This window comes from Callorhinchus milii, unplaced genomic scaffold, assembly GCF_018977255.1.
Source record: "Callorhinchus milii isolate IMCB2004 unplaced genomic scaffold, IMCB_Cmil_1.0 Scaffold4, whole genome shotgun sequence".
In the NCBI taxonomy this organism is placed as follows: Eukaryota; Metazoa; Chordata; class Chondrichthyes; order Chimaeriformes; family Callorhinchidae; genus Callorhinchus; species Callorhinchus milii.
The window spans coordinates 28,980,728-28,995,402 of record NW_024704745.1 but is presented as its reverse complement, the minus strand read 5'-3'; the positions used below and the strand labels follow the sequence as shown (position 1 = coordinate 28,995,402).

Sequence of the window (14,675 nt, the reverse complement as noted above, 5' to 3'; positions counted from 1 at the left end):
GTTCATACTCTGTAAATTCTAAACCTGCCAATTTTACGTAAATCTTTCAAAATGTTGAATTGTTTGGCATTGTGGGTCATAGGGATGTGATTTCAGAATATTGTTTATATTTGGAATTTTTGGGGGTGAAAGGTATTTGCTTTTAAATTCTGTCATCTAAGATCGACCATTCAGAATCACTATATGAAAAAGGGCCAGGTATGAAGAGAAATGTAAACTGCTGGGAATTACTTTACTGATTCCTTAAAGTTTCATTTGCCTTAAAAATCTGATATACTTACTCAAATACAAAATAGTTAGAAACCTTTTTTTTCTAAAATATAATTGCACCATTAAAAATGTAAAACCTTCAGTTTAATTTTAAAGTTACAGTAACAATAAATTGCACTGTAAAATAAATGTTTATTTCCTAATATTTTGTGTTTCTCCAAGTGAAGTTAATTGTGCTGGACATCATTTTCTATTTTAGATATCTTAAATACAAACGGGTTCTGACGAAGGGTCGTGGATCCGAAACGTTGACTCACTTTCCTTTCTCCATAGATGCTGCCTGACCTGCTGCGTTTTCCCACCTCTCTGTTTTTGTTTAAGTGCAAATAGTATAGGTGTGTAATGTTTTTGCAACCATATCCTCGAGACTTCAGATACAGGAAGATTTCCAAGTGGCCTCAATCGGACATCGCACAAGGGGGCCCGACCTAACCTTTGAACGACACTTCCAAATGCACTCACTAAATTGTTTTAGGTTCTAACACATGAAGAAATGCACTGATCCGCACAGGCTTTATGTAGAAACTTACATCAACAAATGCCACGTAAACACTTTGAAATGTCCTCCCAACATGAAAATACTATATAAATATATATTGTATTGCGTAGTCCATTTTGATAAATATTTTTATATTGTGGTTCACAAACTTTAGTGACCTATACTTGAACGGGAAAACCTTGTGATAGATTTATTCTTTGGATCATAATGTTGAATAATTAATTTATTAGTTTTTTCATTGCAATCTAGCTTGAAAAGCTGACCCAGTGTCATCCTGTTCGATAGTTTGATTGAATTCTGCAGTTTGAGCGAATCACTATTGTCTATGCTTTGTGTATATCTCATCAAACAGCCTCAGTGAAACAATATTTGTGATACCCTTTTCATCTGGAATTCTCAATCTTAACATGTTTATTTTAATTATAATGCGTTCAACAAAATAATGGCGCTCAATATTTAATGCATAAATGTAACAAGATATTCTGGAAATCTATCCTTCAGCAACTGAATAAGACAATAGCTTAAATGTTTCAAATCTGACCTTGAGGAAGGGTTATACCCAAAGTTTCAATCTGTCTGGGTAGTGACCTGTTCATTTTCAGTTTATCAGTTTTAATGCGTTCACATTTTTTCTTTTTATCTCTATTCGATAAGTATAGTAGAGATCAAATATTTAAGAAGAATATTTGTGCAAATATTTGCTGTATAACTACCTAATTGCTATTCTGATCCTTTTGTTCCTTCAGTGTTAGAGCAGACCATGTGCTGTGTCAGACGCCTGTCTGATCCAAAAAAATACTATTCTGTGATATAGAAAAGATATTGGTACAGAATACAGTTTCTTTTCCTGCTATACATTTGGCACTCTATACAGTTGGTTAAAACAAAATTAGCTAAAATTGAGTTTAAAGGATATTAAGATAATGATTGTCAGAAATAACAGATTATCTAATGACAAATTGATTCCATTTAAAATGAAGTGCAGTTAGTAAAGGTCAACAATGTTCTCAGCCTTTCACAGGTGATTCCTTTAGATGAAGCCTTTGTTTTCTGCTATGAGGCTGCCTGCCTGTAAAACAAAATGCCGATACTAGAAGTATTAGCTTTTGAGATGTATTAAACAGTGATTGATTGCATTCATGCCAGCCTCATCATCTCTAAAACTAGTGAAGTGAGGAGAGAACAGGACAAGAATATGACATAAATGGTAGATTACGTTGCCCTTTTTTCCTGATGTACAAAATATGCTTTCTGTTCATTTTCCATGACAATTGTTCAATCAACACTGCAGTCTATTAGCAGTGGAGCTCATCAACGTGCCAAATCCAGGAGCCAGTTCTAGTTTTTAATGGGTATTTGGTTGTGTGATAAAATCTGTTCGATTTAGCTGCCTGAATTTGCACTGTGAAAGCAATAGTTACAGGTGAATCAATTGAACTTTGGTCTTTATTTATTGGCCATGAGAAAACCCAAAACGTGACAAATCTCTGTAAGAAGAAAGCTGATTTATGACTAAGTTAAAGGCCTGTCTAGTTTTGAAATTGCTGGTTTTAGACATGACATAGTGGTCTTTCCCTGTTCTCTTTGACATTGCTATGGTAACCCTCAGGGCTGATAGAATTCCCTCAATCCTTTTCCACAGAGGGTGATGAGACAGGAGTGATGGATAGCCTGCTGGAGGCCCTGCAGTCAGGTGCTGCATTCAGGGACCGAAGAAAACGGACACCGAGGCCTAAAGGTGAATACTGTACCTATTTGATGTTATTTCCAAGAGAATTAAGACAACGCAATGTTCATTCTGTTCCAGCAGAAAGACCAAAATAGAGGCATAGTGCTACGGGCGCAGAACCGGGCAATGCCAGGAGCATACTTAATCTTTTTCTTCTGATGGCACATGTGAGGAAAATGTTAATTCCATTTGGTTGTTGTCATTGCTTGTCTGCAAATCATTGCTGCAACGTAACCTGTATGCTCATGACAAGTTTCATCTTCAGAAGCATTAATACAATTAATATCATGGAGAAATCAGAATGCCTCACACTGAATGAAGTGTTTAATTTATGACTCTGTGATATGTAACTACCAGCGGGATGCCCCAAAAATGGACTATTTTTTTATATTTGAATTAATGCTTAACAATTAACTGATGTTTGAATATAGTTTCTTTGTGTTATGGCTCTTGCAGATATTAGGCAAAGCCCAACTTCAAGTTCACAATGGCCTGTTTTGAAAGCTTGGAACCAGGGTAAAAAATGATATTCTAATTATGCATGTTTCTTTCTTGCTTATATCTATGCCTGCTGATTTCCTGGAAGATTTTTTTATTTTCTATCATTTTAAATATATTGGAATTACTGTCTATAAGCTTATGCCCATTGAATTGTATTTTTCAAACAAAAAGACCTCACTTGAACTCATGTCAATTATTTTCCATTTACTACAGCGCAATTTATCATCAGTAAGATCAAATCAATAATTTATTTCTTAAATATGCACAGATTTTGAAGTTGTAGATAATTTTTAAGCTCTGATTGTTGATTTAAGGATCAAATGCATTAAAGTGCGCTATTTTTAAACCTTGTAAAATCCCACAATCACTGGCGTTTGGCTTCTTCCTGCTGTCAGCAATATGGCAAAGCATTTTGAGGGGTTTTATTCATGTTGGTCTGCTCTGCCCTATCATCTGGCTTTGGTGGTAAACTTGGAGTGTAAAAAATTCTACTTTTCACTTTGACATTACTATTCCATATTGAGTGAATGTACACCTGCGATACAGTAAAATTTACCTGCATGTCAATTTTTCCGTATAACCATTGGGCTGTGATACTGACTAAACAGATCCTGTTCTGTGCATCTTTGAAGTTGAATGCATGCTATATAGTTGCTTTCAGCAGCATTCTTAACAATATGAAATTGTGCACACCTTCCTTCGTACATTGAATTTTCGGCAACAGCATAAAGGTCAGTCTTACAAGGTAAATATTGCACAGTATAGTATTTTTATACAGTGTAGGGTTGGTGTTAAAAGACTCAGAAATAGAGAATATTACACAGAATTGTGATGGCAGACCCATGACCCACTTTGGGCCTACGGGGCCATCAAGAAATGGGCCACCCAACATTTGCACTCGTCAAAGTGAATCCGTTTTAAATCAGTGTTTTATTTCCAATAGCTATTAAGTAGGGATGTTTATGGTGCGGCCATAAATCAAGAAATATTCAATCAAGAGCATTTATTTGATTGACCAAAAAGGTTGGCTACTATTGGGATAGAGGAAGAGATTAACATATACAAGAGAGAGGGGTTATGGAGTGGAAGAAGAGTGTGGCATGGAGACCACAGAGTGTGAGACCGAGCACGTCATAGAGCATGAGGGAGCTTGAGCGAGTATGACATCGAGCGAGAGACAGAGAGAGAGCTACATTGAGCGAGAGACAGAGAGAGAGCGACATTGAGCGAGAGACGGAGGGAGAGCAACATTGAGCGAGAGACGGAGGGACAGCTACATTAAGTGAGAGATGGAGGGAGAGCTACATTGAGCGAGAGACGGAAGGAGAGCGACATTGAGCAAGAGATGGAGAGAGAGCGACATTGAGCGAGAGACAGAGGGAGAGCTACATTGAGCGAGAGACAGAGAGAGCGATATTGAGCGAGAGACAGAGGGAGAACGACATTGAGCAAGAGACGGAGGGAGAGCTACATTGAGCAAGCAAAAAAGAGAAGGAATACAATGTTGAGCGAGAGACAGAAGGAGCGGCAAGAGAGAATGTGACTCGAAGCAAGCAAGCCCAATTACCTCAGTCTCTACTGAGTTTGCCCCATTGAGTAAACAGTAACGTTGGTGAAAGTCACAGGTTCCTAGAAGGTCCATACTAGAATGGTGCCATCAGCAAAGTTAGCAACACTCTTTGCAGCCTAATAGGAACTGCTGATTTCATTTTGAAGCTCATGGCTTGGAGGCAAATGAGCTTAGCCCAGGTAACGTCTGCTAATTTCCCTCTCATTATCGTTCTGTAGAATCCACTATGATGTGTCACTCCATGATGCAGAACATTAGCAATTTAGCATGCATCACTACTGCGCCATCTTTAACAAAACTAAATTATTAGAGCTTCAAATTTTAAACTTGTTTAATGCGCAAATAATTTTTTGTGGATTCTGACAAAGTCATTATTCTGTGTACTTTTTGGCATTTTGTTTCTGTTCAATTATGCCAAGGATATTAGGTTATTGCAGGTAAAATATGTAGAACTATTTTAAGTTAGTTCTGTAGTTCCCTTTGTTGGAAATTACACTGAAATATCAAATTATTTTACCCCTCCGCTGGGAAAAAGAAATTAACATTTTGAAATTTCCCTTCTGAGTTGGTAATATTCTAGCCTTGAGGTCAGAAGGTTGTTTCAAGTCCCACACCAAGACTGGAGCTCAAAATGAAAAATTCAGTACTTTAGAAGTGCTACATTTTGCTGATGCTGTCTTTCACATGAGATGCTGCTTATAGGTCTTGTCTGTCTGTTCTTGTGTATCTTATGGATTGTTAAAGATCCCATGGCATGATTTCAAAGAGCATTGAATTTTCTTTATGTAAAGTCAACATTCCTCATTATCCAAATTCACCGTTACTTGTTCATTCCTCACTCACATTGAGATCTATGAGATGTTGCTACTGTAGCCTAGGTTCACCAATATTCAGCTCATTCTGTTGTATTTTGATGGGATTTTACCAAAGGCATGTTTTGTTACATATTTGATTTGATTTTTTTGAAAGCACATAACAAAATCATGTTAAGATGATTTTTGTTAAGACAAATATTTACTTGAATGGCTAACATTTATCAATCTGTTATATGGTGCATAATGTTTTGATGCATATTAGTATTTCAGTATTATAGGTGGGCCCTAACGATTGAATAATAATAAACCTCTGCATTTGATATAGCCCCTTATCGTGTCGTTAAGACGTTACAAAGCGCTTCACAGAATATACACTAATGATACTATTTAAAAAGAGAGGTATTTCTCCTGGTGGCCTAGCCAACAGTCTCACAAACAGAAACAAAAGATTTACTGAATCGCTTGTTTGTGGGATATATCTGTGTGTAACCTGGCTGCCACATTAGTCTAAACTACACGTTACAGAAAACTCTAAAATGCTTTTGAGACATTTTGTCATAATAAGGCATTATATCAAATGCAAGGATTATTTATTATTATAAGGGTCCAAGGCATATAAATGAGACAGATTAGATGAAGCTATAACTCTGAATCTGACCAGGTGCCATAGAACCATATCTGATGCAGGAGTGCTTGATGCTTTCATTGGGATTCAGAAGTTGAAAGTTCATAACATGCAATGTGTTTTAGAAAAATTTAAAACAAAACAGATGACCTCACCTTAATGTGAAACTATTACAATTCCCAATTTTCTCGATGGTCCATTGAACCATAGAAATGTACAGCAGAGAAGAAGGCCATTTGGCCTTTTGTGTCTGTGCCGGCCCCATTAAAAACAATCATTTCAGTCCTATTTTACTGTCCCTCGCCATACCCTTGTAGCTGACTCCTTTTAAGGTATTTTTGTTTTGCCCATACACAGTCAATCCACTTTACAGTATATCCTATGAAGCCCTTTGAAACGTCTCAACTATGTGATAAGGCGCTATATCAAATGCAAGAATTATTTATCTAGTTCCCTTTTGAAAGCCATTGGCGGGAGAGCCTTCAACCGCTCTGCCCCCAACCTCTGGAATTCCATACCCTAATCACTCCGCCTCGCCTCTCCTTAGCCTCCTTCAAGTTCCGCCTCAAAACCCTCCTCTTCGACCATGCCATCAGTCAGCTCCCTTCCCTTCTCCCTCCCTGACCCAAGCTCGGGTCTGAAAGGCTGTACACTGTCCAGGACCTTGAGACGTCCTCCCGACGTGAAAGGCGCTATACAAACGTAATCTTGTTGTTTATGGATTCTGCCTGAACTACCACTCCCGATTGGGCATTCCATACACTGTGCGTGTGAAAAAAATTCTCTTAACTTCCCCATCTACTCGTTTACTAACTTAAGTTAATGCTTTCTAGTCACTGACTAACCAAACAGTGTAAATAATTGCTCCCTCTTGACCCTTATCAAAACCCCTCATAATATTAAAGACTTCTACCGGGTCACCCCTCAACCTTCTTGTTCCAACAGAAAAAGTTCCAGTTCTTATAATCTCCGTTCATAAGCCAAAGCACTCATCCCTGCTGTCATCCCCATAAATTTCCTTTCTGTTCTTCACATACTTTATAAAAACTGAATTAAGTAGAGAATATACAAACAGTTTAAATATTTATTTTTTAATTGTATCCAATAACCTCTCATATTTGTGTCTGTGAACAATTCAAATTAATCATAAATATTCTGCTTTAATGTGAATATTATTTTATGTATTTGAAATTCATCCCAAAAGGAACATTTGCAGATATTTTGTTGTGTTACATTATTTGAAATGTCCAGTAGCAAAAATAAATGGAGGGCATATTCCTTTAAGGGATTTGCAGAACACTCTTCGAAGGCAAGGGAAGGTATTGTGTATGTAGAAAAAAGTCCTGGACATGGCCTGTCTGTTCTGCCTTCAGCTACACCTCACTAGCTAATCAGTCTCCAGGCTTTCCCTGCTGGTTGAGGTCAGCTCTTTCGACCCTTGCCAGTCACCGAGTTAGAACAGAATTCAGTCAATTAATGTAAAATATCTAACTCATTTTACCATGAGAGTTTGTCGACATGTTAGATTATACATTTACCAAAGTTACATTGAAGATGAAGTATACAACAACAACAAAATTACATTTGTATGCCGCCTTTCACATCGGGAGGACATCCCAAGGTGCTGGACAATCAGTGTTTCGGACCCGAGCTGGGGGTCGGAATTGGGGAGGGTGGAGGGGCAGAGGGGGAAGGAGGATGAATGAAGGCATTCACATATACAGCCAACACGTAGGAATACAACAACAACAACAACAAGATTACATTTGTATAGCGCCACTGCTAAAACTGAACGTCTACAAATGAAGTCTCGAAGAGGAGCGTCTTGAGCGTGTCTTGAAGGAGGTAAGGGAGGAGGTGAGGCAGAGGGACTACGGGATGGAGTTCCAGAGGGTAGGGGCAGACTGGCTGAAGGCTCGACCGTCAATAGTAGGGCGGCGAGGCGGGGTACTTGAAGCAGGCCGGAGCTGGAAAAGCGTAGGGTGCTGGCAGGGCAGGTTGGTAGGGAGTTAGGAGGTCGCAGAGGTAGGGGGGAGCAAGGCCATAGAGGGCTTTGAAAGTGAGGACAAGGATCTTGTACTCCTCTGAGTAATGCAAAGCCAGTGGAGTCGGGCGAGGGTGGGAGTGATAGGGTCACGGAACCTGGTGCGGGAGAGGACTTGGGCTGCAGAGTTCTGGATGATCTGCAACTTATGGAGGGAGGAGTTGGGGAGGCCGACAAGCAGGGAGTTTTTGCATAGTCGAGCCTGGATATTATGAACGTGTGTATGAGGGTCTCGGCGACCTGCGATATGAGACAGTGGCGGGGCAGGGCACAGCATGAATGTGGGGTATGAAGGACAGTTGAGGGTCCTTGTGATGTAGATTGTATCCATGGAGGCATGGAGGCACTTACGGGAGCCAAGCAGGAGGGCCTAGGTTTTGTTGACATTCAACTGCAGGAAGTTGAAGGAATATACAGCCAACACATAGGAATATAACAACAACAACAAGATTACATTTGTATAGCGCCACTGCTAAAATTGAACGCCTACAAATGAATTCAGTTGTATTTTAAGAATATTCACTTCCTGTGCAGTCCTGAAGTAAATGGGATTCTAAACTATAATATATGAATGTTGATTACTGTTTGTTTATAGTAAGTACAATATAAATAGAAATATATTTTTGTGTATATTTTTAGTTTTGAAAAAGGAAATGTCAGTATTTGTAACGAAGCAAACATTTTGTGTGTTGACATCAGATTCCTTAGATAGTCAGGCAGAACTTACATTGAGCCAATCCAATTGTCAGTTGTTCTGAATCCAGTTGCATTGTTCTGGGTATAAGGTAACCTCAATTATAAGGTAACCATTCCCTATTAAAGAAAAGTTTAATACAGTATTACAGTCAGATCTCTAAATATATCACTATTTGGTATATCAATATATTTAATATATCTGTTCGTAACTTGCTTGCACTATGGACTGGTTAAACATCCAGCTTCTGATACATAAAATGCAGGTGCATAAGGCCTCCTGATATTTCAGCGACTGCTGGAAAAACTTGGAAGACTGATTGTAGGCTCTTGCAACATGGTTCAGAGACCTGATTGTCTATCTGACAATCTGAAAGTATCCATTGGCAACTCCTATAACATGGGATCTGATTTTAAGGACCCAAACCATCACAGACCAACTCTATTGAGCAATCAAAAAACATGTTTTCACATCATTTTAGAATAATATTACAGTACATTAAAAATACCAAAATTGCAGTTTGAGAGATGGTGGTGTTTAGGGTCAGAAATATACCAGTGAATCACTTTTAGGAATTAAACAAATGTTTTATTTATGAAAATATCAAAACAAACTATTACCGAATGAATAAAAGCAAAGCAACAGTTTGTACAACTCCACAGTGCCTTTTCCTTCAATGCACTCACCTACAAATACACACTGAGGCCAGTTCTCTTATATAGGTTGTTGCCTTCAATTACCTCATTAGCCTGGTAATGAGGTCTTGACATTTCAGTTTCTTCAATCCAACAGTCTGCCTTCCTACTGTAAACAGTGATAACATGTTTTCGAAATGTTAAAACACTGGCAATTTTCCATGGCTGTTATGACATTACATTGTGTCAGCCTTTCTCTCGCTTTGACATTGTAACTTTTTCAGGCTTCTTTCTCATTCTCTCTCTGATTCGTTTAATTCTTTATTCTTTTCCATCTATATGACCCTCTAACTATTCACTGTTAATAGTTAATAATATTCCCTCCAAAACCAAAAACAATAATAAATTGGTCATTTTCATTCTACGACTGTTTGTGGGACATTGCTGTGCGCAATTGGCTGCCGCGTTCGCCCACAAATATACAGTCAATTCACTTTACAGTGTGTTCTGTGAAGCGCTTTGGGATGTCCTCCTGACATGAAAAGCGCTATATCAAATGCAAGGATTATTATTATTATTATTAATAAACACAACTTTGTGTTGATTGCAACAAAGATCAGTTGCGGTCATGGGCATGATATTTCTAGTTATGTGATTGACGATGAGAATTTCACAATTCACGTGTATGTGAATAAATTAATATTTTTGCCAGTAGCCTGCAGGACAATGGCATTCTACTCATTTTAGTTAGCCCTGGAATACAAAGCAAGTGGCAATTTAAAAACTTTTATTTGTTTTCTGAAATCCCAGTTGTGTCCAGGTTGCAAGTTACCTGCTATCTCTGGAGTAAGTAAACTTGGCTGCTTCAAAACTAGCGACATGGAGGAGAATTGCTCAGAACGTGTTGCGCTTTCTGTGCAGTGTATCTTTAAACCCCACAGTGCGGGCACATATTCAACACATTATCGTTTTATGGTGTATAATTCACAATGCAATAGACCGGTTTTGGTGAGTGTGTATGCGATACAGTTATGGTTATAGTAGTACAGTTGTGGTTACAGTGTCCTGGCCAACAAGCCCCCAAATAAAATTGGTCATTCACACCATGGCCATTTGTGGGATATTGTTGTGTGCAAGCTTGCTGTCACGTTTGGCCCATAAAACACACAGTACATCCTGTGAAATTCTTTGAGGCGTCTTGATGACATGCTAAGTACTATATCAAATATGAGGATGCAAGGATTATTATTATTGACCCAGCACACATATGTACTTCGCAGTTTTGGTGAGTCACTGAGACTGATTAACCACCTTAAACTCCATAGTGTGTAATGGTCCTCATGTGTAAATATTTCCTGTGTTCTGCACCCTGTGCATGGGTACAATTTAGATTACGTTAATTATATAATTAACAATAAGCTGGTTTGTTGCTGAAAGTATATTGGAGAAATCAGTTTCATTGGCTGTTGATTCATTGCCCAGATATCCATATGCTAGATAACCCATCTCTTTACCAATCTCTTGTTTTTGGGGGATTGCTTCACTATAAGAACTCTATAAGAACTGCCAGGAAGCATAGAAATAGGTCACCCTGTTCTAGTGAGATATGGAACCAAGCACTGACGACACAGATTTTTATTACCGTATGAGATAATCAAGTACATTGTTTCAACATTCTACTTTTTTGTAAGAGTGGTAACTATTTCTGTGATACCAGATAGCCAAAGGTAAACAGGTGATTGCTCCCTACAGAGTACGAAGCAGAGGATCATAGAATCATGAAAAATTACAGTTCAGAAGTTAGCCATTTGGATCATTGAGTTTGCACTGACTCGGAGGAAGATGCACTTTTAATCCCAATGCTTTGCCCTATCCCTATACCCCTTGAAACCTCTAAGTTTCATATTTGAGTCTGCTTTTCACTTGAAACCCACAGTGAACTGCCTCTGCCACCTTACTTGCAAGGACATTCGAACAATCTTGAGTGAGAAATATACTTAAAATTCACTGACAGATAGGGCAGCGAAGGGAGAGGCAGATGAGGAAAATCCAAAGAGGAAGAAAGGATTCTGGAATAGGCAGAGTGATTAGAATGGGATCCCAAAATACTGAAAATTGTCATCCTTTTGTGTGAAGTTAATTATTTTGGCACATATAGGATCCCCCAAAAAAATCAAAGTGGGAATCTGGCAAATTGAAGTAGTTTTGAAAATGATTTCCATTTTTATTCTGTTTTAGTACTCGCTTCCTCTTTCCATTCGCAATCTCCAAAACACTTTCTAAATCACAGTTTAGTCTTGTAAATTTGTGCATAATCTATCCGGTAGTTTTCATTGGTCTTTTAAAGTTGTGCCCATGTGTATATAGCAGTTATTTTTGATATCATTATTTATTACATTGTTGGACCTCCCTTTAAAGCTACTTGCAACCTTAAATATTAACGGGGAGAGTCAACTTTTTAATTCCATTTATTCATCATTGAAAGTGAGAAAGCTATCATAATTGATTTTCCATTCATGCAAATCTTTAATGGAACTAAGTTGTCCTCAGGCCTAATCCAGAATTTTAACAAAAGCAGTTTCTGAATTTCACTTAATCATTTAAAAGATCATTTTTTCTCATTCACTCAATTTGGAGAGAACATTTGATATTTGGATATGTTCATTCAGTTCGACACTGCTATAAAGTGCTGTTTGGAATCATAAAGTCATGTAGTCCTGTAGCTCAGTGGTTAGAGCATTTACCTTGCAAGCAAGAGACCTGGGCTTGATTCTCTCCAGGGTGAAATGTTGGATAAGTTTTCTTACTCCATACGCCCCTGTTTTAATCAATTGACGGATCGCTTTTCCAGTGATAATAATTCCTTCAAAAAAAATAATTATAGTAAATTAGTCACTTCAATCCAAGTCTGTTTGTGGGACACTGCTGTGTGCAATTGGCTGAAAATGGAAAGGGAGGGAGCGAGACCAAGGGAGTGAGGAAGACAATTCCGGAGCATCGGGGCATAGTGGCTGAAGGCACGGCCACTGAGGGTGGAGTGGAGGACTCGAGGGACAAGGAGGATGCCAGACCCGATGTAGCCTTCTAAAGCGAAGCCCCCTGTTGGTTGAATTTTTTTTAGGAAAAAAAGTAAATACATTAGAATGATAGAATAATGGGATCACCTTTCTGTACTTTTAACATCACGTATGTAACTTGAATTGGTTTATTTGAAGACTAGACATTTGAAGACTAGACAAGTCTCGACGTAGACTAAATGGTATAGCATCACTAGTCTGGCAATGGTCCCTGAAGAAACCAAACACCTTGAGGGCACAGCACACAATCCAAGTCCTAGCTTTAATGTTACGTAGAAGTGTATTTCTTTAACATTATGTTTTTGAAACAAAGCTTGTTATTGGCATTGATGTCTTTGAGTGGTACTGAGTAGACCTATGCAATTCCAAACTATCTGCTTCAGTCTCTGTTGCACCAATTAGGTGAATCTGAGGCTCTTTAGATGAGCACTAAATGTATAGATATTTAACCTGATCAAAGTAGCATGATCATAGCTGTAAGACTTTTCAAATTAATGAAGAATTACAATAATACCAAAACATCAAATAATCTGCTTGTATGCTACACATAGTATAATGTATACTTCCACAGAGGTGGCCTGTGGTTGTGCGATCAAAGAATATATTTCCGTTCTCCACCAGATAGCAAGATGACCATTAATTTATGTATCGCCCTTCAGCAAGATAGCATCTTGGGGTGCTGCCATTAGAAAGTTGAGGCTTCATAGAGGAATACAATATAATGCAATTCACATTCATATAGTGTGTTTCACATCAGGAGGATGTCTCCAAGCACTTCACACAGGTGTCTGGACACATAAGCTGGGGGTGGATGCTGAAGACAGTGGGGAAGGGGAATGAAGTAACCAGATGGATCCTGTAACGCTGTTCCTAACTAATAGAGAGCACTTTAGATACCAGGCTATATGAAGCACAGTGTGCATCACAGTTCCAGAAGGAGTACCACAATACCATTCCTCCAGCTTAAGATAGCTCGGGATGTCATTTGGTTTTCTTTGCAAACTTTTTTAAGCTCTTTTTGTAGTCAAACATTGAGGGTAATTAATCAGTTATTTCTGCAGAACAACCTACTTACAAATAGGAATACAAAGAATTCACTCTATTCTTCTTTACTAAGTCTAATGATTTTCTCCCACCCATTTAGCTTCCTTCTTCCCTAGCCTGAGTGAGTAAGACTACATTTTAAAAACAATAAGAAAATGAAACATGCAGCTGGCAATATAAAATAATTTAAAGGAAAAGAGCCTAATGATAAGACGTGAAAGCTATAATAATAATTCAGGATAAGAATATCAAAAAACCTTGGTTTGAATGTTCCAATTGAACGTCAACAAGACCGAGGCCCTCCTGATTAGCTCACATCAGCGCCTCCACACCTCAGGCACTGACAGCATCACCATCCAATGATGTACACTCCACCTCACTGAGCGAGTCCGGAACCTTGACATCTTGTTTGACCCACAACTGTCCTTTCTACCCCACATCCACTACATCGCCCGTCTCTGCCACTGCCTCTCCCTTCAGGCCGCTGAAACCCACACTGACGCATTTATCACATGTTGGCTCGACTACTCCAACTCCCTGCTTGGCAGCCTTCCCAACTATTCCCTCCACAAGCTGCAGGTCAACCAGCAGCTTGTGTCCTCTTCCGCAGTAGGCTCTGTGACCCCATCACCCCCATCCTCACCGGGTGCACTGGCTTCCTATCCCCCAGAGGATAGAATTCAAAATCCTCGTTGTCATCTTCAGGGCCCTCCACAGCCTTGCCCCTCCCTACCTCTGTAACCTGCCAACCGCATATCAACCTGTCCAATCCTTCTGCTCAACAGGCTCAAGCCTGCTCTACATCACCCGCTCGCCTCACCATCAACGATCGGACCTTCAGCCTCTCTGGCCTCACCCTTTGGAACTCCGTCCCACAGTCCCTTCGCCTTGTTACCTCCCTTGCCTTCTCAAAACCCTCCTCTTTCACTGTGTCTTCAGCCATCCTCCTACCCCTACCCTCCACCCCCCGCTGATCCCCACCCCTGCTCGGGTCCAAATCCCTGACTGTACAACGTTTTGGGACGTTCTCCCCATGTGAAAGGCCGCTATACAAATGTAATTTGTTGTTTGAAAAAATCCATTTATCCCAACACGTCAGCTTGGCGCAGTGGTAGTACTCTCTCCTCTGAGTCGGAGGTTGTATTCAAGTCCCACATAGTGAATCACCTAAT

The 14,675-nt window shown here is 39.2% G+C and overlaps 1 protein-coding gene across 1 annotated transcript in view; it reads left to right on the top strand.

Annotated features, from left to right (window-relative positions):
• LOC103178647 (protein diaphanous homolog 3-like) overlaps window positions 1-14,675 on the top strand; it is a 108,901-nt gene that overhangs the window by 74,753 nt on the left and 19,473 nt on the right. The window contains exons 10-11 of the mRNA XM_007893498.1: window positions 2,412-2,507; window positions 2,955-3,014. Of these exons, the coding sequence (XP_007891689.1) occupies window positions 2,412-2,507; window positions 2,955-3,014 (156 nt within the window). The remainder of the gene's footprint in view (window positions 1-2,411; window positions 2,508-2,954; window positions 3,015-14,675) is intronic.